The 26,682-nt window shown below is 36.5% G+C and overlaps 2 protein-coding genes across 2 annotated transcripts; both read right to left on the bottom strand.

Annotated features, from left to right (window-relative positions):
- Positions 1-1,142: 1,142 nt before the first annotated feature.
- On the bottom strand, positions 1,143-14,019 carry LOC142944092 (nuclear GTPase SLIP-GC-like). The gene is made up of 22 exons (XM_076085596.1): positions 13,948-14,019; positions 12,869-12,950; positions 12,532-12,644; positions 12,302-12,349; positions 12,126-12,159; positions 11,858-11,950; positions 11,560-11,662; positions 10,740-10,956; positions 10,416-10,643; positions 9,713-9,919; positions 9,407-9,600; positions 9,067-9,160; positions 8,892-8,979; positions 8,629-8,750; positions 8,152-8,325; positions 7,903-8,057; positions 7,578-7,701; positions 7,190-7,298; positions 6,935-7,068; positions 6,625-6,706; positions 3,039-3,117; positions 1,143-2,954 (listed from the first exon to the last, which is right to left on the bottom strand). Coding segments are annotated over exons 2-22 (2,466 nt in total). The 5' UTR covers positions 12,936-12,950; positions 13,948-14,019; the 3' UTR covers positions 1,143-2,953.
- Positions 14,020-20,051: 6,032 nt separating this feature from the next.
- Positions 20,052-26,361, bottom strand: LOC142944093 (nuclear GTPase SLIP-GC-like; the record flags this gene model as incomplete). Its single annotated transcript, XM_076085597.1, has 15 exons — positions 20,052-21,724; positions 21,809-21,887; positions 22,030-22,111; positions 22,340-22,473; positions 22,595-22,703; positions 22,983-23,106; positions 23,308-23,462; positions 23,557-23,730; positions 24,034-24,155; positions 24,297-24,384; positions 24,472-24,565; positions 24,812-25,005; positions 25,118-25,324; positions 25,821-26,048; positions 26,145-26,361. Coding segments are annotated over 15 exons (2,008 nt in total), but the record flags the coding sequence as incomplete, so codon positions are not given.
- Between the last annotated feature and the right edge of the window lie 321 nt (positions 26,362-26,682).

Below are 26,682 nucleotides of genomic sequence, written 5' to 3'. Positions count from 1 at the left end.
ATTTATAACTCCCTGGGATCAACAGCAGATTACTCACCAAAGCACAAAAACAAAGTCATGCAAATAGTTTATCCTGAAGAGAAACTAACCTGAAGGCATACAAGGTCAGCTACTTGTTGAAAAGAAGGTTTACTGGTGGCCTGATATAATGATGCTGATGTTATTGTCTCTGTGAGAAGTTTTTATTTTTCTTGGACAGTAATTAGAAAGGAAGTTATAAGAGTTGTGATAAACCTCTGGACCAAAAAGCAGTATTAATGATGCCCGTCCCTACATGTGTCTGCATGTTCCATGTTCTTGCATCAATAAGTGGCAGTTTGAAGCATGAACAAGCATGAATCCTAAATGAATAACAACACACCTTTACTAAACCTGTTTGTACATGAAGAGCAATCATTATCAGGACAAACTGGTTTGGAGATTTACAGCATCTGGATTGTGGAGATAAGTTTTTTCTACATGTTTAAAATTAGGTGCAAAAACAACATGACTTTTCAATGACAATGTTAATGTCATATCAGTTTATAGACATAATCCTCATAGTTGCTGAGTAAATTAGCCACAAACATGCAGAATTACACATCTTTACACGTTGACACGTTCTGTTTCAAGAGCATTAGGCTCCTGTGTGAACACACCTACTAACAGGTCTTAACTACTATGTTATAATTGATCACACATTTATAATATATATATAGTATTTCTGGTGTGTGTTACTAAACATGCTTGGGAACTGCATGCTTGGGAACAGTGGGGCGACTGTGGATAGCAGGGCCGTCTTTCAGAGGGTCGGCGGTTCAATCCCCGGCTCTGCTAGTCGCATGTCGATGTGTCCTCGAGCAAGACACTTAACCCCAAAATTGCTCCCGTAGTTGTGCCTACGGTGTAGAAATGTGATCTGAATCTGAATTTTAAGTCGCTTTGGATAAAAGCGTCTGCTAAATGACTGTAATGTAATGTAGGTTTGTGTCAGGCAATTTAATTTTAGGGTCAAATCTAAGACGAGAAGTTTTAAGTAAGAAGAATTTGACAAGAACAAAGTTGGAAAATCATTTGTTCATCTCACAATAAAAGCTGATGTTAGTGAGAACATAAAGAAGCTTTTAGATAATTTTACAACATAAACAACAAAGAAGCCAAAGTACATGTGGCACTTTAAAAGTGAACTTTATTGGTCAGTATACCATGTCAAATACATTCAATTAATTTAGAATCAGTGTAGATTAAGAAAAAAATATTTTTAAGTAAATAATGAGAAAACATAGAATGGTTTATTACTATCATCTAGTTCTATCCAATTTTTGATATATGAATTAACACACTTAGAAAACATTATTTTGCAGTAATAAAGTTTTGTCCTTGAACATGAAAGAAAAAAGGTCAGATCATTCTTTGAAAATTCAACATACAGTATGTACTGTGATCAAGGTTCAGGATTTATCACACATTTATAATATATATAGTATTTGTGGTGTGTGTTACTAAAAATGCTTGGGAACTGATGTAGATTTGTTTCAGGCAATTCAATTTTAGGTCAGATCTAAGATGAGAAGTTTTAAGTTTTAGATAATTTTACAACATAGGCTAGGCAAGTTTATTTGTATAGCACATTTCATCAACAAGGCAATTCAAAGTTCGTCACATAAAACCATTAAAAACATCAAAACATAAGGCAAAAGAAAAGGAGATTTAAAAACAATTAAGAACATTGATGAATGAAGAAAAAAATGTTAAATCATGAAATACATACATACAAAGTCTATGCACAGATGCAATGAGACTGCCGCGGCGCGAATTTGCAATGGCGCGACGCGATTGATGCGAATTCGCGTCAAACGGCAAATCGCCCCAAGCGTGTGAGTTGAAATTTTTCAACTTCAGCGAAATATTCGCGTTACGCCCCAGCGCGATAGCCTATCAGCGTTGAGATGCTCCTGTCATCACTGACTTCCTGCCGTTGTTGAATCAGGAAATAAATACTGTAGCCGTCTGTGTTCACCCAGAGCTCTACAATACCACATATCAATAGAGACCGGACCAAACTATGTGTATAAATATTTGTGTAAACCATCCGGTACAAACAATGAATAAATGCTGCCGTATTTACGCCTGTGTGACGTTATGTTGAGTGTTGGTGGAGCTGCTACAATGTTAGCTTAGCCTAGCACCATCCGAGCTCCATTGAGAAGACAAGTAGCCTACAAATCGGCATCATTACGTAGTTGTTTCGGAGTCCCTTTTTGTCGGTTTATTGTCGTTAAATCACAGCCAAATCTGTTTATTTTGTGTTCATACAGCTGTAGTAAACAGCGACGTGTGGCTTGCTAGACACAGTGAATACAGCTCGATAAAATCCACGGAGCTCCTCTGGACAATATTATAAACCCAGACAAGACGGCATTTAGTTTCCCGGGATATCTGTGACTTCCACAACACGTACTAAGCAGAAATAGAGGTTATTTTTTCCATGGTTAATGGCGGACAGTTGAACGGCTTTCAGGGCAATAAGCCACGCCCCCTCTTCGGCACGTCCAGCGCGGTTCGCGCGAATGAACACAAATAGTCCCCGGCGAGACCGGTGGCGCGAATGACGCGAATGTGAACACGGCATTAGACCTGTACAGTGTAAACCACAATGTACCTGGTTTGAATCAGACTGGGGACCTTTGCTGCATGAAATCCCGCTCTCACCCCCCACACATTTTCTGTCTGCATCTGATCATTAATCATTCAAAAGCAAAAATGCCCAACAACACATAGAATCTTTATGCATGTCTTTCACAACAAGCTAATTCAAAGTACATATCAAAACAACACTCAAAGAGAACCTGGATAAGATGAGTTGACAAAAATGGTTGAGACCAAATCCAGAGGCCTCACGTCTCTAACCAGCGTGCATGCAGGGCTCTTCAGTTGGTTGTCAGCTGTGCAGCTGCCGGCTGGGCGGACCAGCTCTAGTGTAATAAAAAGCATCGTTAGCATTATTCAGAACAGCTCAATCTGGAGGCATTATGTAGATATTTTAACTACAGTTTTACCAAATTAGTGGTTCTTCGTCTGGGCTTCCCTTTAGTTCTTTGTAGTGTTTCTTCACCATCACAAGCTCCGATGTAACGTCTAAAAAAACATGTTAACATCAAGTTCACTATTAATCACACTATTGGAAATTTGTTGACATATTCATTTCAGTCAATATTTTTAATGATTATCATGTTATTATTTTGCAACGTTGCCTTTACCTGGGATTGAGTCACCATCTGTCTTGAGCGACAGCTCGATTGATTTCTGCACTGTTTTTTCCAGATTGACCAGGATGTATTTCTAAATTAGCATAAAAATCTTTATCACTCACAGCCAAAATGTGTCTTATAACAATAGCTGAATGTTTGTGAAAGGGCCTGCAGTGTGTTAGTAGCAATAGCAGCATTCAACAAGAGGCATATTCCACTTGATTATATATATGATGACCTAGAATTGTAGATAAAGATAAGCAGCACAACATGTTTTACTATATCCTCATCGTACGACTTATTATAAAATGTTACAAACCATCAAGTCCCTCAGCTGTTTCAACATATCAGCTTTAGCTTCCTGAAACATGACGTTTTTTAACCCAAGTACGTGCTTCACAATAGTGTCCCTCATATTACTCAGCATGCCGTCTCCTTTAATTTGTTTTGAAACTGCAATAAAACAGAAAACTTCTTCTTCTTTGTTTCTGTATTAAATGGTGCTGAGTTTACATTACTCTGAGGCATTTCAGTGTGTTTCAACATTGGTGATATTTCTTTTTACACAGTGGCGCACTGTTACATTAATGTAGCTTCACACAACAGGAGATGCACAGCAACACTGAGTGAAACTAAATTACTGAGACGATTGAGTCAAATTCTCTGTAAGTTTTCCCTCATTGTCGACTGCCATGTCAACACTGAGGGTCAGACTAAATATAAGAATATATTGTTGTTAAGGAATTGGTACACCCACTAGTTCACTGTGATACCACACAGACATCATTTCTACGTCAAAAGTATTCAGTGTCTTGATGTTGTTTGATGACATTGCTGTACTCTCTCTTTAAAAAAAAGAAAAGGTACTTTTTAATGTTTTTTATTACCAGAATAAATTCTGAAATTATTTTGAATTTTCTGGTCTCTGATTATAAAATTAAAATAAAATGTTTACAGTGAAACTGGATTGACCCAACGAGCATCGCAGGGGAGAAACTCTCATGATGCAGTGTGGTCGGTAGTTAAAGGTTTTAGTGGTGACCTGATGTAATGGCCTCTATGATCCCTCTTTTCTTTCTATTTTGTTCAATTATTATTGCATTAAGTTATTATTTTTCTTGCACAGTAATAAGAAAGGAACTATAATTGTGCAAAATGATGCCCGTCCCTATTTAAGGCCCATCTGTGTGTCCGCATGTTCCATGTTCTTGCATCATTAAGTGGCACTTGCATGAACAATGCATGAACAAGCATAATACATTCCACTACCATCAATCGTTAATTAATAACAACACACCTTTACTAAACCTGTTTGTACATGAAGAGCAATCATTATCAGGACAGCCTATCCCAGGGGAAGAGCACTCTTACCTTTAGGAGACTAGAGGACCCCACCAGAGATGAGCAACACTGGACTTTGGTTGGAATGCACAAAATACAAACCAGTTTTATTTGTTTTTTACAGAAAGGAAAAAAAGATTAACAAAAATGAATACCAAAAAATCGATGTAAAAGTTAATACAAAATGTCAAATGTTAAGAGTATGAACCCTCCAGAAGTCATCCAAAAAAGGCCAAAAAGCCTCGATCCTTTGCTGTCTCCTATATATACGCTTCTCCTTGGCGCTTCCTGCAACCTCCAGGTCCATATATGGTAGACAACAGATCATTCTCAAATCATTGGACGAAACAGTCCTAATAGTCTTATCACTTCTGACAGACCTACTTTTTAGGGTAAACAACCCCCCCCTTTGTGGAAGGTGTGTAGTGGGAACTTGTGATCCATGCAGCTGACTGCCTGCACATATGTCCTCTTCTTCTGAGACGTTAAGAACTACTTATTGTATATTCTCATGTTCTACGCTTTAAGGATAAAAAGTATATATCGGTGTGTCTGTTACACAGATAAAGCACTTCTTATGCTTCTCTAACTTTACGGCCTGAAGCAGGATGTTCCAGTACACAGGCCCCATTGAACAGGATGTCTCTCTAACTAACTGATTAGTTTCCTGAGTTTACAGCCTTTCTCTCCTGGTGACTGTCAATCATCCTGTCAGAGTGAGTTCACTAAAAGTTCACTTATTTCATTAGTTTTAACAAACAGTCAACACTACAAGCACGTATGATTATATTTTGGTAAATGATAGAAAGTCACACATTAAATCAAAATCATTGAACCATCCCTAAACAATATGGGATTACATGTAACGAGTATATTGATATCTGAAAATACAACTCTTAGCTTGATAATAAACAATAGATCGTAACTCATCATAGACAATGGAAAGACAATAGAGGATAAACAACTTGTATGAAATACAAACAACACATTAAGATAGGACCTCCTGTCTGGCTCGAGGTTACAGGGGTCATGTTTCATACATGCCGGTTTAGGTGTGAATCTACAACACGCCTAGAAGACTAAATTGTGTAAGTGTCAGCCAGATGCTCAAACCACAGGATGCTGCCTTAACGCTTTTTGGGGTCTCGCCTCTCGCTCCTCAGGCAGAGAGGTGTTAATCATTTGGTGTATCAATTATTTTAATTGCAGAATAGAGAGATGGGTTTCTAGGGTGTAGTGTGTCTCGGACATTCTTGGTGGACACTTCAACAATAGAAAGAAGGTCAGATCATTCTTTGAAAATTAAACATACAGTACGTACTGTGATCAAGGTTCAGGATTTATGTTAAACACCCATAAAATCATTGGAATGTCAATTAAAATTGGACTAAAAACGTATAGAAATCAAGAAAAAAATGTTAAATCATTAAAACAAAATGTATCTGGGACATCATAGTGGACCGGTCTCTAAGACCTGTACCCCACACACATTTTCTGTCTGCATCTGATCATTAATCATTTAAAAGCAAAAATGTCCTACAAAAGATAGAAAATATAGAATTTCTATGTCTTTCACAACAAGCTAATTCAAAGTACATATCAAAACAACACTCAAAGAGAACCTGGATAAGATGAGTTGACAAAAATGGTTGAGACCAAATCCAGAGGCCTCACGTCTCTAACCAGCGTGCATGCAGGGCTCTTCAGTTGGTTGTCATCTGTGCAGCTGCCGGCTGGGCGGAACAGCTCTAGTGTAATAAAAAGCATTGTTAGCATTATCCAGAACAGCTCAATCTGGAGGCATTATGTAGATATTTTAACTACAGTTTTACCAAATTAGTGGTTCTTGATCTGGGCTTCCCTTCAGTTCTTTGTAGTGGTTATTCACCATCACAAGTTCCAATTCAACGTCTTAAAACAACAACAACATAATGTTAACATCAAGTTCACTATTAATCACAATATTGGAAATTTGTTGACCTATTCATTTCAATCAAATATTTTGAGTAATTTTAGTGATCATCATGTTATTATTTTGTAACGTTGTCTTTACCTGGGATTGAGACACCATCTGTCTTGAGCGACAGCTCGATTGATTCCTGCATTGATTCTTCCAGATTGACCAGGATGTATTTCTAAATTAGCATAAAAATCTTTATCACTCACAGACAAAATGTGTCTTATAACAATAGCTGAATGTGTGTGAAAGGGCCTGCAGTGTGTTAGTAGTAAAAGCTGCATTCAACAAGAGGCATATTCCACTTGATTATATATATGATGACCTAGAATTGTAGATAAAGATAAGCAGCACAACATGTTTTACTATATCCTCATCGTACGACTTATTATAAAATGTTACAAACCATCAAGTCATCCAGCTGTTTCAACATAACAGCTTTAGCTTCCTGAAACATGACGTTTTTTAACCTATGTACGTGCTTCACCATAGTTTCTCTCATATTATTCATGCTGCCGTCTCCTTTAATCTTTTTTGCATCTACAATAAAACAGAAAACTTTAGTCAATTAAATGTTATTATAATTACATTCTGCACAATTATGATGAATAATGTGCATCTTTACAGTGTCAGGTTTTATATGTGATGATCTTTATCGTACCGTCATAGCATTTCTGCATGTTTGTCTCAATTGTTGTCGTCAGACTGCTGTAGATTGTTTTCTTACGGTCACAGATGATTTTGTTGAGTTTTGTCTTAATCTGTTCTTCCTAAGAGAGAGAATATGAATCGTAGATCCACATATTTTAGATAAAATCAAGGTAATATACAAATAAGGCTCATCATTTTTCAAAGGGCGTCTCCAGTTGTAACTGACATTGACTGTATTGATAGACTTCTTCATATTCAGTGTATATATGTTAACAGCTAAAAACATCTATATTTCATTTATTCTCTAATGTCTAATGACATTCTTCATGTCTGCTGAAGCCTTTCTGACCTGGACTAATAGCTTAATAAAGATTAACGGTACTATTCTCCTCTTTTACCTCTGTAATGAGAAATATCAATTGCAGTTCGACATCTTTGTACTCTGTCTTCTCTTTCATCATCTTCGTGTCAAGTGAAAATGAATTGAGGACTCCGCTGAAAGGTCCACATTTTCCTTCATTTCTGAAACATGTTAACAAGTTGAAATGTTTCATAAATGCATCATTGACAAGTTTGTATTTCAATAATGTAATTTGTATGTATGCATTATATCTCATAACTTGTATAACTGTATAATGTACAATTTGTTATTTCTAGACATTCTCCATAGTTTGTACAATTAGCCTGCTCAGGGTTTTATGTCTTTATTAAGTCATTTCTTACGGGAAGGTCTTCTTGAATTCCTCATCAATGCTCTCAGTCAGGCATGAAGATAACTTCATATTGAGGTTTATTTGTTTCCCCTTTGTTGTCTTGTGTATGCCATCATGTTGTACTATACACTTCAGTGTCTTGTGGAAACCCCTACCTGACTTATTCTGAAACAAAACAGAAAAAACAGAAACATTTTTAAGACATTCATATAAAGTGCAAAATCCGTTGTAATGATGTTGTAATAATTCAAATACGTACAGGATGTATCACAGACTTCAAGGCTTTTTCACATGAACTTTTAGATTTTTCAACCCCCTCACTGAGGCACTTTTCAAAAGCCTGATAAGTCTCTTCCATTGGTTTCCTGACTTTATCAAGTTCATCCCTCATCTTTTGTTGAAGGACTGTGTACACAGCTGTCTTTGTGTCAGCCTGAAATCAACAACAACACATTCAGTATTCAAAGCAATGAAACCATTCTGTTACTTGACTGAGTTTTCTTGAGTTATTCACATTTATACAAACTGTTGTTGATTTTGAGTGAGACCACCCTTTAATTACTGTCGTTATGCAGGCTCTCTGAAGCAACACGAAATCAGGAAACTTTATTGATAAAATATATGTATGGATGACATTACATGTAAGTAGTCTGTCTTTGACTTTATGTTTTCACATTATTTTCTGTCAATATTAATGATTAAAGACAAAGAAAGAGATTTTATTTCTTGATCTTACCCCTCCTCTACGGCTGGCCCCTTGAATCAGAGAGAGAATCCCACGAGCTCCAGACACACAGTTTAACGTCTCTGAGTGACAGTCATTGAGATCCTGCAGAAATTCCTGAAGTTTGGGTATTTCTGTAAAAAAAATGTAGTTTGCATCTTACATAGTTACAAAACAGACGAACATTTTATTGCCATAATCCAAATAGTCATTCTTGTTTGTTTTGTTAAAGTAAAGTAAATCTAAATGTGCTCATATATGAAGACTTCACCTACCAGTGTCGTCTTTATCTAGACGTTTCTGTTTTAGAAACTCTTTGGAGCTCACTGTGAACACTTTTAGACTTCCATCACTGAAATGTTTCTGAAAAGAAAACGTTTTGGTTTTAAGGAATGCTTAGAGTCGTAGACAATCTTTATGTTATACTTTCTGTCAGTCTATAAAACTCACCTTAACCTCCTTTAGTTTGCTGAATTCTCCTCTCACTTCTTTCTTGGCTCGATCGTTTTTTTTCAATATCAAAGCACGAACACCAGCTGCTGAACTAAATGAAAATATTTGCATTATTTTGCACCTCAAACAGTTTTTGGAGAACTGAAACCTCAAATTCCAACTTTTTTTGCATCGAGAATAAAAGTCTAAATGATCTCTTTTAAACCTGCAGCTGTAACTATCGAATCCACCATTTATACTGAAACGTGCATCACTTTAATTTACAGGTCCGTGATCTAATAGGAAGTTTTCTTTTAACATATATGTATATGTACTGTTGGCATCTTAAATCACTTACTGCTCTTTTGAATCGTCTGAATCTTCTGAATCTTCCATGAGGTCAGACTTGGTGCAGATAAAGTGAATGTGCTGACACTGGCCACCATTTCCCATGAAGCTAGAGGCACTTTCCAGGATCTCCCAGGCTTCTCGCTCTGATGCAACTCGATTCATTTCAGTCACGATCCACACAGTGGAACAACTTCCAACGACCTGAAGGGACATGACAGCAAGTTAATTATGATGGTCATCAGTACTTTGTAATATCATGATGTCACAGTTTAACACAGTAATACACTAAACAGCACTGCATGTGATGAATTACCGTTTTCCACATCTTGTCCCTGCTCTTGTTACGATCCCCATTTCCAGGAAGATCCACAAGTGTGACGTGCTTCAGAAGATCATTATTTGGCACCTTGATAGTCACACACTTCACTAGTGGCCAATACCACCTCTTTACGTCTTTACCTTCTCCATCTTTTGGGTCGCTTCTTGTGTATCTGACTAATTTTGCAGATAGCTCTTTAGCCTGCAATAAATAATAAAATGAGATTAATGCAACGTAAGAATATTTCATTCATATGCACAGACCCCAACTTCAAACTGCTTTACAAATTGTACAAAAGAATTAAAACAAGAAAATATATAAAATAAGAGCAATTAAATTACCCCATCATTGAAACAACAAAAGCAGTGTTGAGATTTAATAATACAAGATGTCATTTAATGCTAATGTAAAATGTTTGGGCACAAAGATGGAGGAAAAATCCTGATTGGATGTTGTTAAAACAGTTATATAAATATATTTATCTACCGGTAGACAAACTTCTTCATGATTTTTCTATAAAGGGGACATTTTCTATGGGTTTGTAGTTTTCGAGGACAGGTGCATCAAGGCTCTGTTTTTAAATTTCACATACTGATTTTACTTTTACATTTGTACATAAACCTCAATAACATTTCCCTCTGTCAGACAGACAAGAAGGCTTCTTATGAAGTGATACAAGACTTTTACTCTTACTCACTGTTTTTACTGTCAAAATCTTCCTCTTGGAAAGGAGAAATTCTGGGATCTCTTTGAAATATCTGTCATTCATGAGGTCATCAACAGATTTGATTTTCCAGTCTTCTCCATACAGCGCTGACAGCTTGTCATCTATGTCCCGACAATCATCGTCACTTTCCTGATCACTTTCCTGATCCGCATTATCCCCAAGGAAATTTTTAGAGAACCACAACTCATCTTTCCACTCCTAAATAGAATTTAAAAAATACCTTTAACTTCGTTAAATCATATGGCATACATTTGGCATAGTTTCACGTAAACAAACATATTCAGCTCATTTTACCTCTTTTGTAATGAACTCAATGTTTGCCTCATACTTTGAGTTCTGCATGTTAGCCTCCACTTCAATCATGACTGAGGTACATGCTCTGACGTCTCCAGAGGGCAGGAGATCCTTCTCTCCAATGACGGCATTTATCAAAGAGCTCTTTCCAGCCCCGGTTCTGCCAAAGACACCAACCACCTCCCTCTTGTCTGTCTCCAAATCACTGATTTTTTTCCTGTTGTATAAGAGTTTATGTGCGGGTTAATTAATTTGTTTCAAAACATAAAAACACTGATAGAATGTGTCAAAGTCAGAAAGAGATCCGTCTATGAACAGCCCTCTTCAGCATATTGTACTATCTTCAGTAGAAGTCATTTACTGTACATTTTGGGTAAATTAAGACTTTTTTTTCAAACAGAACTAGAATTAACGCCTCACGACTGAATCCCTCAGACAAACAGTCAAGTTGCAGTTTGCATCCATGTCTTTCCAAATTGTCATCACTTCATCATTTTATCCTATTAGACATTTGTGTGGAATTGTCATAATTAACTGAATTCTTCAGTTATGATCAAAAATGTGTTTTGTGAGGTCACAGTGACCTTGATCTGTGACCACCAAATTGTAATCAGTTCATCCTTGAGTCCAAAACAAATTCCTTCGAGACGTTGGTGAGAAATGGACATACGTACGTACGTACGTACGGACGGACAAACCCATGATGTCTGGCTCAACACTATCAGTCTTAAATCTCTTAGTGAAACTGGCCTCTGGTCAGCAGTGGAACCAGGCCCGTATAACATATTAATATGGAAACTTTAATAAACTTTATACTTACTTCAGGAAGTTGTTGAGCTTGTTGTCTTGGGGAGGTATTTTCTGACTGACACATCTCATGATGTCTTTCACCTTAGACACTACAGACGTGAGAGGGACTTTCTCTGCCAGGTCCATGTAGGATAAGATTGATAAGATGACAAGATTGCATATGGCAGCAAATGAGAGTATTTTTTGTGGCCAAGCTATAGAAACACACATTTGCTATGTAAGTAAGCTAAGTAAAAATGTTATTACATAAAAAAGTTAACCCTATAGTAAGTTGTAGGTTGCCATTGTTTGTAAAGTATTATAAATACCTGAGTCTGATCCTGGTTTGATGACAAGTCGTTGTTTTCTAGTTGGTGATTGACGTTGGCTGGACTCATCCTGAAGATCTGACTCTCTCTTTACTTTTTGGATATTTTTATTTGGTAAAATAAAAGCAAAAAGAAAAGTTTGTTGCATCTACCTCTCACAATATTTAAACATGTTCTCGATATAGTTTCTTAGTCAAAGTAAGATATTACCACCTTACAAAACTTCAATGAACACTACATGTAACCAATAAGATAAAGTGTGTCTCACCTTTATCACTTGTGTCACTGGTGGACGGACAAACCTGAGGGTGAACATGAACATTTGTGTCTTAAATCAATACTAAGTGGCCAAGTAAAAGTTTGAGCAGACATTGAAAATATGATCTATATAATTATAATAAATGCCTTATGATGCCTGAGTGCTTGAAACTTTATTCAACTTACTTCAGCTGATGATTCAACTGTTTCTGGATTTGCTGTGTTTTGTTCATCCTAGTGACGAAAGACAATAGTTGCAAATCCACAATAGTAAATAAATGTTAAAATTCTAGCACATGCTATTATTGTTAATGAGTTATTATTATCAATTATGTGTCAAGAAAACAGAAGTCTGTGCTCCTATAAATTATAAATACAGTATTTGTGTAAATTGTGTTCACAGTACAGAACGTTACCTTTAACAACTTGAGTCTGTTCTTGAAAATTGACCTTGGTCCCATTTTTGGGATCAAGTTGTCGATTTCGTGATCATTCAGAAGGTAAAGACTTTCTGTGTTAATTTCATGTTCTGCAATTAACAAGAAGAATTGCCAGCATTAGTCAGAACTGATCTCTCCCATTTTATTAAAACGATGTCTGTCAAGAATATGTCAGCATTGTACTGAAGAACAACATTGCAGCATTTTTCATAGTTCTTTTAGTTCTGTAGATGCTTATACGTTTCAGTATTGTTAGGTCATATAAACACTTTATAAAATCTGTGCCCATAAAAGAGTCATGGTAATACTTTACCTTCAAATATTGGTATCAACTGGCTGAGATCCCATTCCGTTAATTTATTACAAACAAAATCATCCATGACCACGAACGGCAACTGGAAGGTAAACAAATAATCATGTTTTAAATCAACCACTGCAACATTGGAGAGTTACATTTCACTGAAGGAAAAGAAGTTATGAAACTTCTATTATCAGACTCAAGGAAAAAGCAAAGACTGAAAAAACGAGTCACGTCACAATGAACGGTACAGCTCATATAGACATACATCAGTTCATACAACAACTGAAATGATTAATCAATTCATCAACTAGTCAATTGCCAGAAAAATAATTTGCAACTATTTTGATAAAGTCAATTTTCATGTTAAAACATTTTATGGCTCCAGGTTCTCTTTATCTTATTTTATATTTAATATGTTTAGCTTTGGCAACAGTCCTAATTTAAAAAATATTAAATAAAAATAATGCTTGTTGGACCATTGTGAAGGTGTCACTTTTGGCATCTGGGTAATTGTGACAGCATTTCTCACTATTTTCTCAATTTGTTTACAAACCAAACAAACAAACGATTAAAAGAGAAAATGTTCAGCAGATTAATCCATGATGAAAATGATAATAAATTGCCGTCCTACACCAATTAATTAACTACAACAATAAAATCCTGCTTCCTGCAGGAGTTATGAGAATCTAATGATATAATTGAATAACAGGCATACGGGCTATTGTTCTGCATTGAAATACATTCAGTACCTGTTCCTGAATAAACCACTGCAGCACCAGGCCTGTTTAAATACTCGAATGCAGGGTGCGTCGCTATCAGCATACGTTACGTTTACGCAATCTCCCATGTAGCGTTAGATATCTGGCAATATGTTGTTTGTCCCCAAGAGTACCAACTTTTCATCAAGTCGGGATAAGGGCACTTCATTATTTAAATTCTAGCGTGTAACTTTACAGCCTTTTGTTTGTTATTCACGGAGGAGATCTTCCGGCTTTCAAACGGTCAATAAGAGATTAAAAGAGAACATTTCAATAAGAATCACCCGCGGTGTTTGATTTCCTTAACATCATAATATTAATTCCAGCAGTTACTTGTAGCGTGTAGGCAATAGATGTAGATCGATGCCGGTCCTCCAAGGTGGAGCAGTCCTTTGTTCTCAATAGTTGTCCGACACCACACAGGAAAAAGAAACCTAAAGTGTTTTTGATTCCTGGTTGTGAAACTCCTCCCATGATGAATCTCCCTACTTATGTATTTCTTTTATTCGTTCTTATGAAAATTGTCGACACAAGACCGTGTTCTGCTACACAAATTTGTTTGTACTTTTCTCAAATAATGTGGGTAAAATGATGTATAATTTAGCTTTTTGAGCCTCAAACTGTAAATGACATGTTTGAACATACTGAACTAAATACTGACAACTGAAACATTAAAGGGAGGAACGGTTGTGTAAAGGGGACACAACCGTTGGAACAGGCTGGAACAGGTTGTAACAGGCTGGAAACCACTGTTTTAATCTTGAACATTACATTTTATGAGTTTATCAAATATTTTAATGTAAAATCTTACTCTGAAAAGCAACTAACTGCAGTTGTCAGTTAAGTGTGCTGGTGTATGAAGTATGTTTTATATGCGAACTACCTGAAAAGTACTATGACAAAGTCATAAACAGGTTAGACATGGTTCATAAATGGTAAATAGACTTGTATTTGTACAGGTGTCATTTGATCCATTATCATTCACACCCATTCATCACATTGATTTATTTAGGGTTATTTAGGACATGGACTGGAGGATCCGATCCAACCGCTGATCTTTTGATTGAAAGACAACCAGCTTTAACTCTGAGCCACAGCACCCAGGTTAGAAATGGTTACAAGTTAAAGTCAGCGCTTATTACAAAATTTGCAAATACATAATCAACTTCTGTGATTACAGTTGTTTTCAATGCTAACACACTAACATGACACATAAAGCACAATTACTGAGACTAACACTGTGAGAGCAAAACCTAAGGTCAAGTCTCCAAAACTCTAAACACATTTTCTGCTTTACATTTAATTTGCAATTCAAAGTGACACTTTTTGTAACACACTACACACAGTTCACTACATGAGACACAGGACTCTCACATAAAGTCACTTGTCTTTCAAAACACTGCCAATCAAAAGCCACAGCCATGGACCAATTGACCAATACATGTGTCACCTGGTCAAACACCTAATAGCTTGATTGTCAACTAATCAATCAGGATGTAAGCGCTATACAGTTATTTTATGATTGCTTAAGCACAGTATTAAAAACAGGACTCATTTTGTCAAAACATAATTGTTCAGTAAATAATGAGAAACCAGATAGGCTGGTTTATTACTATCATCTAGTTCTATCACATTTTTGATATGAATTAACACACTTAAAAAACATTATTTCGCAGTAAGAAAGTTTTGTCCTTGATTGTAAATAATCATCTTAATGATTATTATATACAGTATAGCTAAAAAAGTGAATCTGTTTGTGTGCTGATATTCTTCCTATCGTGTGTACACATCATTTATAACTCCCTGGGATCAACAGCAGATTACTCACCAAAGCACAAAAACAAAGTCATGCAAATAGTTTATCCTGAAGAGAAACTAACCTGAAGGCATACAAGGTCAGCTACTTGTTGAAAAGAAGGTTTACTGGTGGCCTGATATAATGATGCTGATGTTATTGTCTCTGTGAGAAGTTTTTATTTTTCTTGGACAGTAATTAGAAAGGAAGTTATAAGAGTTGTGATAAACCTCTGGACCAAAAAGCAGTATTAATGATGCCCGTCCCTACATGTGTCTGCATGTTCCATGTTCTTGCATCAATAAGTGGCAGTTTGAAGCATGAACAAGCATGAATCCTAAATGAATAACAACACACCTTTACTAAACCTGTTTGTACATGAAGAGCAATCATTATCAGGACAAACTGGTTTGGAGATTTACAGCATCTGGATTGTGGAGATAAGTTTTTTCTACATGTTTAAAATTAGGTGCAAAAACAACATGACTTTTCAATGACAATGTTAATGTCATATCAGTTTATAGACATAATCCTCATAGTTGCTGAGTAAATTAGCCACAAACATGCAGAATTACACATCTTTACACGTTGACACGTTCTGTTTCAAGAGCATTAGGCTCCTGTGTGAACACACCTACTAACAGGTCTTAACTACTATGTTATAATTGATCACACATTTATAATATATATATAGTATTTCTGGTGTGTGTTACTAAACATGCTTGGGAACTGCATGCTTGGGAACAGTGGGGCGACTGTGGATAGCAGGGCCGTCTTTCAGAGGGTCGGCGGTTCAATCCCCGGCTCTGCTAGTCGCATGTCGATGTGTCCTCGAGCAAGACACTTAACCCCAAAATTGCTCCCGTAGTTGTGCCTACGGTGTAGAAATGTGATCTGAATCTGAATTTTAAGTCGCTTTGGATAAAAGCGTCTGCTAAATGACTGTAATGTAATGTAGGTTTGTGTCAGGCAATTTAATTTTAGGGTCAAATCTAAGACGAGAAGTTTTAAGTAAGAAGAATTTGACAAGAACAAAGTTGGAAAATCATTTGTTCATCTCACAATAAAAGCTGATGTTAGTGAGAACATAAAGAAGCTTTTAGATAATTTTACAACATAAACAACAAAGAAGCCAAAGTACATGTGGCACTTTAAAAGTGAACTTTATTGGTCAGTATACCATGTCAAATACATTCAATTAATTTAGAATCAGTGTAGATTAAGAAAAAAATATTTTTAAGTAAATAATGAGAAAACATAGAATGGTTTATTACTATCATCTAGTTCTATCCAATTTTTGATATATGAATTAACACACTTAGAAAACATTATTTTGCAGTAATAAAGTTTTGTCCTTGAACATGAAAGAAAAAAGGTCAGATCATTCTTTGAAAATTCAACATACAGTATGTACTGTGATCAAGGTTCAGGATTTATCACACATTTATAATATATATAGTATTTGTGGTGTGTGTTACTAAAAATGCTTGGGAACTGATGTAGATTTGTTTCAGGCAATTCAATTTTAGGTCAGATCTAAGATGAGAAGTTTTAAGTTTTAGATAATTTTACAACATAGGCTAGGCAAGTTTATTTGTATAGCACATTTCATCAACAAGGCAATTCAAAGTTCGTCACATAAAACCATTAAAAACATCAAAACATAAGGCAAAAGAAAAGGAGATTTAAAAACAATTAAGAACATTGATGAATGAAGAAAAAAATGTTAAATCATGAAATACATACATACAAAGTCTATGCACAGATGCAATGAGACTGCCGCGGCGCGAATTTGCAATGGCGCGACGCGATTGATGCGAATTCGCGTCAAACGGCAAATCGCCCCAAGCGTGTGAGTTGAAATTTTTCAACTTCAGCGAAATATTCGCGTTACGCCCCAGCGCGATAGCCTATCAGCGTTGAGATGCTCCTGTCATCACTGACTTCCTGCCGTTGTTGAATCAGGAAATAAATACTGTAGCCGTCTGTGTTCACCCAGAGCTCTACAATACCACATATCAATAGAGACCGGACCAAACTATGTGTATAAATATTTGTGTAAACCATCCGGTACAAACAATGAATAAATGCTGCCGTATTTACGCCTGTGTGACGTTATGTTGAGTGTTGATGGAGCTGCTACAATGTTAGCTTAGCCTAGCACCATCCGAGCTCCATTGAGAAGACAAGTAGCCTACAAATCGGCATCATTACGTAGTTGTTTCGGAGTCCCTTTTTGTCGGTTTATTGTCGTTAAATCACAGCCAAATCTGTTTATTTTGTGTTCATACAGCTGTAGTAAACAGCGACGTGTGGCTTGCTAGACACAGTGAATACAGCTCGATAAAATCCACGGAGCTCCTCTGGACAATATTATAAACCCAGACAAGACGGCATTTAGTTTCCCGGGATATCTGTGACTTCCACAACACGTACTAAGCAGAAATAGAGGTTATTTTTTCCATGGTTAATGGCGGACAGTTGAACGGCTTTCAGGGCAATAAGCCACGCCCCCTCTTCGGCACGTCCAGCGCGGTTCGCGCGAATGAACACAAATAGTCCCCGGCGAGACCGGTGGCGCGAATGACGCGAATGTGAACACGGCATTAGACCTGTACAGTGTAAACCACAATGTACCTGGTTTGAATCAGACTGGGGACCTTTGCTGCATGAAATCCCGCTCTCACCCCCCACACATTTTCTGTCTGCATCTGATCATTAATCATTCAAAAGCAAAAATGCCCAACAACACATAGAATCTTTATGCATGTCTTTCACAACAAGCTAATTCAAAGTACATATCAAAACAACACTCAAAGAGAACCTGGATAAGATGAGTTGACAAAAATGGTTGAGACCAAATCCAGAGGCCTCACGTCTCTAACCAGCGTGCATGCAGGGCTCTTCAGTTGGTTGTCAGCTGTGCAGCTGCCGGCTGGGCGGACCAGCTCTAGTGTAATAAAAAGCATCGTTAGCATTATTCAGAACAGCTCAATCTGGAGGCATTATGTAGATATTTTAACTACAGTTTTACCAAATTAGTGGTTCTTCGTCTGGGCTTCCCTTTAGTTCTTTGTAGTGTTTCTTCACCATCACAAGCTCCGATGTAACGTCTAAAAAAACATGTTAACATCAAGTTCACTATTAATCACACTATTGGAAATTTGTTGACATATTCATTTCAGTCAATATTTTTAATGATTATCATGTTATTATTTTGCAACGTTGCCTTTACCTGGGATTGAGTCACCATCTGTCTTGAGCGACAGCTCGATTGATTTCTGCACTGTTTTTTCCAGATTGACCAGGATGTATTTCTAAATTAGCATAAAAATCTTGATCACTCACACACAAAATGTGTCTTATAACAATAGCTGAATGTTTGTGAAAGGGCCTGCAGTGTGTTAGTAGCAATAGCAGCATTCAACAAGAGGCATATTCCACTTGATTATATATATGATGACCTAGAATTGTAGATAAAGATAAGCAGCACAACATGTTTTACTATATCCTCATCGTACGACTTATTATAAAATGTTACAAACCATCAAGTCCCTCAGCTGTTTCAACATATCAGCTTTAGCTTCCTGAAACATGACGTTTTTTAACCCAAGTACGTGCTTCACAATAGTGTCCCTCATATTACTCAGCATGCCGTCTCCTTTAATTTGTTTTGAAACTGCAATAAAACAGAAAACTTCTTCTTCTTTGTTTCTGTATTAAATGGTGCTGAGTTTACATTACTCTGAGGCATTTCAGTGTGTTTCAACATTGGTGATATTTCTTTTTACACAGTGGCGCACTGTTACATTAATGTAGCTTCACACAACAGGAGATGCACAGCAACACTGAGTGAAACTAAATTACTGAGACGATTGAGTCAAATTCTCTGTAAGTTTTCCCTCATTGTCGACTGCCATGTCAACACTGAGGGTCAGACTAAATATAAGAATATATTGTTGTTAAGGAATTGGTACACCCACTAGTTCACTGTGATACCACACAGACATCATTTCTACGTCAAAAGTATTCAGTGTCTTGATGTTGTTTGATGACATTGCTGTACTCTCTCTTTAAAAAAAAGAAAAGGTACTTTTTAATGTTTTTTATTACCAGAATAAATTCTGAAATTATTTTGAATTTTCTGGTCTCTGATTATAAAATTAAAATAAAATGTTTACAGTGAAACTGGATTGACCCAACGAGCATCGCAGGGGAGAAACTCTCATGATGCAGTGTGGTCGGTAGTTAAAGGTTTTAGTGGTGACCTGATGTAATGGCCTCTATGATCCCTCTTTTCTTTCTATTTTGTTCAATTATTATTGCATTAAGTTATTATTTTTCTTGCACAGTAATAAGAAAGGAACTATAATTGTGCAAAATGATGCCCGTCCCTATTTAAGGCCCATCTGTGTGTCCGCATGTTCCATGTTCTTGCATCATTAAGTGGCACTTGCATGAACAATGCATGAACAAGCATAATACATTCCACTACCATCAATCGTTAATTAATAACAACACACCTTTACTAAACCTGTTTGTACATGAAGAGCAATCATTATCAGGACAGCCTATCCCAGGGGAAGAGCACTCTTACCTTTAGGAGACTAGAGGACCCCACCAGAGATGAGCAACACTGGACTTTGGTTGGAATGCACAAAATACAAACCAGTTTTATTTGTTTTTTACAGAAAGGAAAAAAAGATTAACAAAAATGAATACCAAAAAATCGATGTAAAAGTTAATACAAAATGTCAAATGTTAAGAGTATGAACCCTCCAGAAGTCATCCAAAAAAGGCCAAAAAGCCTCGATCCTTTGCTGTCTCCTATATATACGCTTCTCCTTGGCGCTTCCTGCAACCTCCAGGTCCATATATGGTAGACAACAGATCATTCTCAAATCATTGGACGAAACAGTCCTAATAGTCTTATCACTTCTGACAGACCTACTTTTTAGGGTAAACAACCCCCCCCTTTGTGGAAGGTGTGTAGTGGGAACTTGTGATCCATGCAGCTGACTGCCTGCACATATGTCCTCTTCTTCTGAGACGTTAAGAACTACTTATTGTATATTCTCATGTTCTACGCTTTAAGGATAAAAAGTATATATCGGTGTGTCTGTTACACAGATAAAGCACTTCTTATGCTTCTCTAACTTTACGGCCTGAAGCAGGATGTTCCAGTACACAGGCCCCATTGAACAGGATGTCTCTCTAACTAACTGATTAGTTTCCTGAGTTTACAGCCTTTCTCTCCTGGTGACTGTCAATCATCCTGTCAGAGTGAGTTCACTAAAAGTTCACTTATTTCATTAGTTTTAACAAACAGTCAACACTACAAGCACGTATGATTATATTTTGGTAAATGATAGAAAGTCACACATTAAATCAAAATCATTGAACCATCCCTAAACAATATGGGATTACATGTAACGAGTATATTGATATCTGAAAATACAACTCTTAGCTTGATAATAAACAATAGATCGTAACTCATCATAGACAATGGAAAGACAATAGAGGATAAACAACTTGTATGAAATACAAACAACACATTAAGATAGGACCTCCTGTCTGGCTCGAGGTTACAGGGGTCATGTTTCATACATGCCGGTTTAGGTGTGAATCTACAACACGCCTAGAAGACTAAATTGTGTAAGTGTCAGCCAGATGCTCAAACCACAGGATGCTGCCTTAACGCTTTTTGGGGTCTCGCCTCTCGCTCCTCAGGCAGAGAGGTGTTAATCATTTGGTGTATCAATTATTTTAATTGCAGAATAGAGAGATGGGTTTCTAGGGTGTAGTGTGTCTCGGACATTCTTGGTGGACACTTCAACAATAGAAAGAAGGTCAGATCATTCTTTGAAAATTAAACATACAGTACGTACTGTGATCAAGGTTCAGGATTTATGTTAAACACCCATAAAATCATTGGAATGTCAATTAAAATTGGACTAAAAACGTATAGAAATCAAGAAAAAAATGTTAAATCATTAAAACAAAATGTATCTGGGACATCATAGTGGACCGGTCTCTAAGACCTGTACCCCACACACATTTTCTGTCTGCATCTGATCATTAATCATTTAAAAGCAAAAATGTCCTACAAAAGATAGAAAATATAGAATTTCTATGTCTTTCACAACAAGCTAATTCAAAGTACATATCAAAACAACACTCAAAGAGAACCTGGATAAGATGAGTTGACAAAAATGGTTGAGACCAAATCCAGAGGCCTCACGTCTCTAACCAGCGTGCATGCAGGGCTCTTCAGTTGGTTGTCAGCTGTGCAGCTGCCGGCTGGGCGGAACAGCTCTAGTGTAATAAAAAGCATTGTTAGCATTATCCAGAACAGCTCAATCTGGAGGCATTATGTAGATATTTTAACTACAGTTTTACCAAATTAGTGGTTCTTGATCTGGGCTTCCCTTCAGTTCTTTGTAGTGGTTATTCACCATCACAAGTTCCAATTCAACGTCTTAAAACAACAACAACATAATGTTAACATCAAGTTCACTGTTAATCACAATATTGGAAATTTGTTGACCTATTCATTTCAATCAAATATTTTGAGTAATTTTAGTGATCATCATGTTATTATTTTGTAACGTTGTCTTTACCTGGGATTGAGACACCATCTGTCTTGAGCGACAGCTCGATTGATTCCTGCATTGATTCTTCCAGATTGACCAGGATGTATTTCTAAATTAGCATAAAAATCTTTATCACTCACAGACAAAATGTGTCTTATAACAATAGCTGAATGTGTGTGAAAGGGCCTGCAGTGTGTTAGTAGTAAAAGCTGCATTCAACAAGAGGCATATTCCACTTGATTATATATATGATGACCTAGAATTGTAGATAAAGATAAGCAGCACAACATGTTTTACTATATCCTCATCGTACGACTTATTATAAAATGTTACAAACCATCAAGTCATCCAGCTGTTTCAACATAACAGCTTTAGCTTCCTGAAACATGACGTTTTTTAACCTATGTACGTGCTTCACCATAGTTTCTCTCATATTATTCATGCTGCCGTCTCCTTTAATCTTTTTTGCATCTACAATAAAACAGAAAACTTTAGTCAATTAAATGTTATTATAATTACATTCTGCACAATTATGATGAATAATGTGCATCTTTACAGTGTCAGGTTTTATATGTGATGATCTTTATCGTACCGTCATAGCATTTCTGCATGTTTGTCTCAATTGTTGTCGTCAGACTGCTGTAGATTGTTTTCTTACGGTCACAGATGATTTTGTTGAGTTTTGTCTTAATCTGTTCTTCCTAAGAGAGAGAATATGAATCGTAGATCCACATATTTTAGATAAAATCAAGGTAATATACAAATAAGGCTCATCATTTTTCAAAGGGCGTCTCCAGTTGTAACTGACATTGACTGTATTGATAGACTTCTTCATATTCAGTGTATATATGTTAACAGCTAAAAACATCTATATTTCATTTATTCTCTAATGTCTAATGACATTCTTCATGTCTGCTGAAGCCTTTCTGACCTGGACTAATAGCTTAATAAAGATTAACGGTACTATTCTCCTCTTTTACCTCTGTAATGAGAAATATCAATTGCAGTTCGACATCTTTGTACTCTGTCTTCTCTTTCATCATCTTCGTGTCAAGTGAAAATGAATTGAGGACTCCGCTGAAAGGTCCACATTTTCCTTCATTTCTGAAACATGTTAACAAGTTGAAATGTTTCATAAATGCATCATTGACAAGTTTGTATTTCAATAATGTAATTTGTATGTATGCATTATATCTCATAACTTGTATAACTGTATAATGTACAATTTGTTATTTCTAGACATTCTCCATAGTTTGTACAATTAGCCTGCTCAGGGTTTTATGTCTTTATTAAGTCATTTCTTACGGGAAGGTCTTCTTGAATTCCTCATCAATGCTCTCAGTCAGGCATGAAGATAACTTCATATTGAGGTTTATTTGTTTCCCCTTTGTTGTCTTGTGTATGCCATCATGTTGTACTATACACTTCAGTGTCTTGTGGAAACCCCTACCTGACTTATTCTGAAACAAAACAGAAAAAACAGAAACATTTTTAAGACATTCATATAAAGTGCAAAATCCGTTGTAATGATGTTGTAATAATTCAAATACGTACAGGATGTATCACAGACTTCAAGGCTTTTTCACATGAACTTTTAGATTTTTCAACCCCCTCACTGAGGCACTTTTCAAAAGCCTGATAAGTCTCTTCCATTGGTTTCCTGACTTTATCAAGTTCATCCCTCATCTTTTGTTGAAGGACTGTGTACACAGCTGTCTTTGTGTCAGCCTGAAATCAACAACAACACATTCAGTATTCAAAGCAATGAAACCATTCTGTTACTTGACTGAGTTTTCTTGAGTTATTCACATTTATACAAACTGTTGTTGATTTTGAGTGAGACCACCCTTTAATTACTGTCGTTATGCAGGCTCTCTGAAGCAACACGAAATCAGGAAACTTTATTGATAAAATATATGTATGGATGACATTACATGTAAGTAGTCTGTCTTTGACTTTATGTTTTCACATTATTTTCTGTCAATATTAATGATTAAAGACAAAGAAAGAGATTTTATTTCTTGATCTTACCCCTCCTCTACGGCTGGCCCCTTGAATCAGAGAGAGAATCCCACGAGCTCCAGACACACAGTTTAACGTCTCTGAGTGACAGTCATTGAGATCCTGCAGAAATTCCTGAAGTTTGGGTATTTCTGTAAAAAAAATGTAGTTTGCATCTTACATAGTTACAAAACAGACGAACATTTTATTGCCATAATCCAAATAGTCATTCTTGTTTGTTTTGTTAAAGTAAAGTAAATCTAAATGTGCTCATATATGAAGACTTCACCTACCAGTGTCGTCTTTATCTCGACGTTTCTGTTTTAGAAACTCTTTGGAGCTCACTGTGAACACTTTTAGACTTCCATCACTGAAATGTTTCTGAAAAGAAAACGTTTTGGTTTTAAGGAATGCTTAGAGTCGTAGACAATCTTTATGTTATACTTTCTGTCAGTCTATAAAACTCACCTTAACCTCCTTTAGTTTGCTGAATTCTCCTCTCACTTCTTTCTTGGCTCGATCGTTTTTTTTCAATATCAAAGCACGAACACCAGCTGCTGAACTAAATGAAAATATTTGCATTATTTTGCACCTCAAACAGTTTTTGGAGAACTGAAACCTCAAATTCCAACTTTTTTTGCATCGAGAATAAAAGTCTAAATGATCTCTTTTAAACCTGCAGCTGTAACTATCGAATCCACCATTTATACTGAAACGTGCATCACTTTAATTTACAGGTCCGTGATCTAATAGGAAGTTTTCTTTTAACATATATGTATATGTACTGTTGGCATCTTAAATCACTTACTGCTCTTTTGAATCGTCTGAATCTTCTGAATCTTCCATGAGGTCAGACTTGGTGCAGATAAAGTGAATGTGCTGACACTGGCCACCATTTCCCATGAAGCTAGAGGCACTTTCCAGGATCTCCCAGGCTTCTCGCTCTGATGCAACTCGATTCATTTCAGTCACGATCCACACAGTGGAACAACTTCCAACGACCTGAAGGGACATGACAGCAAGTTAATTATGATGGTCATCAGTACTTTGTAATATCATGATGTCACAGTTTAACACAGTAATACACTAAACAGCACTGCATGTGATGAATTACCGTTTTCCACATCTTGTCCCTGCTCTTGTTACGATCCCCATTTCCAGGAAGATCCACAAGTGTGACGTGCTTCAGAAGATCATTATTTGGCACCTTGATAGTCACACACTTCACTAGTGGCCAATACCACCTCTTTACGTCTTTACCTTCTCCATCTTTTGGGTCGCTTCTTGTGTATCTGACTAATTTTGCAGATAGCTCTTTAGCCTGCAATAAATAATAAAATGAGATTAATGCAACGTAAGAATATTTCATTCATATGCACAGACCCCAACTTCAAACTGCTTTACAAATTGTACAAAAGAATTAAAACAAGAAAATATATAAAATAAGAGCAATTAAATTACCCCATCATTGAAACAACAAAAGCAGTGTTGAGATTTAATAATACAAGATGTCATTTAATGCTAATGTAAAATGTTTGGGCACAAAGATGGAGGAAAAATCCTGATTGGATGTTGTTAAAACAGTTATATAAATATATTTATCTACCGGTAGACAAACTTCTTCATGATTTTTCTATAAAGGGGACATTTTCTATGGGTTTGTAGTTTTCGAGGACAGGTGCATCAAGGCTCTGTTTTTAAATTTCACATACTGATTTTACTTTTACATTTGTACATAAACCTCAATAACATTTCCCTCTGTCAGACAGACAAGAAGGCTTCTTATGAAGTGATACAAGACTTTTACTCTTACTCACTGTTTTTACTGTCAAAATCTTCCTCTTGGAAAGGAGAAATTCTGGGATCTCTTTGAAATATCTGTCATTCATGAGGTCATCAACAGATTTGATTTTCCAGTCTTCTCCATACAGCGCTGACAGCTTGTCATCTATGTCCCGACAATCATCGTCACTTTCCTGATCACTTTCCTGATCCGCATTATCCCCAAGGAAATTTTTAGAGAACCACAACTCATCTTTCCACTCCTAAATAGAATTTAAAAAATACCTTTAACTTCGTTAAATCATATGGCATACATTTGGCATAGTTTCACGTAAACAAACATATTCAGCTCATTTTACCTCTTTTGTAATGAACTCAATGTTTGCCTCATACTTTGAGTTCTGCATGTTAGCCTCCACTTTAATCATGACTGAGGTACATGCTCTGATGTCTCCAGAGGGCAGGAGATCCTTCTCTCCAATGACGGCATTTATCAAAGAGCTCTTTCCAGCCCCGGTTCTGCCAAAGACACCAACCACCTCCCTCTTGTCTGTCTCCAAATCACTGATTTTTTTCCTGTTGTATAAGAGTTTATGTGCGGGTTAATTAATTTGTTTCAAAACATAAAAACACTGATAGAATGTGTCAAAGTCAGAAAGAGATCCGTCTATGAACAGCCCTCTTCAGCATATTGTACTATCTTCAGTAGAAGTCATTTACTGTACATTTTGGGTAAATTAAGACTTTTTTTTCAAACAGAACTAGAATTAACGCCTCACGACTGAATCCCTCAGACAAACAGTCAAGTTGCAGTTTGCATCCATGTCTTTCCAAATTGTCATCACTTCATCATTTTATCCTATTAGACATTTGTGTGGAATTGTCATAATTAACTGA

Source organism: Anarhichas minor, unplaced genomic scaffold (assembly GCF_050575085.1).
Source record: "Anarhichas minor isolate MPS153535 unplaced genomic scaffold, ASM5057508v1 ptg000188l, whole genome shotgun sequence".
NCBI classification, from domain to species: domain Eukaryota; kingdom Metazoa; phylum Chordata; class Actinopteri; order Perciformes; family Anarhichadidae; genus Anarhichas; species Anarhichas minor.
The sequence above is the reverse complement of the archived record's forward strand: the minus strand, read 5'-3'. Positions and strand labels throughout refer to the sequence as shown.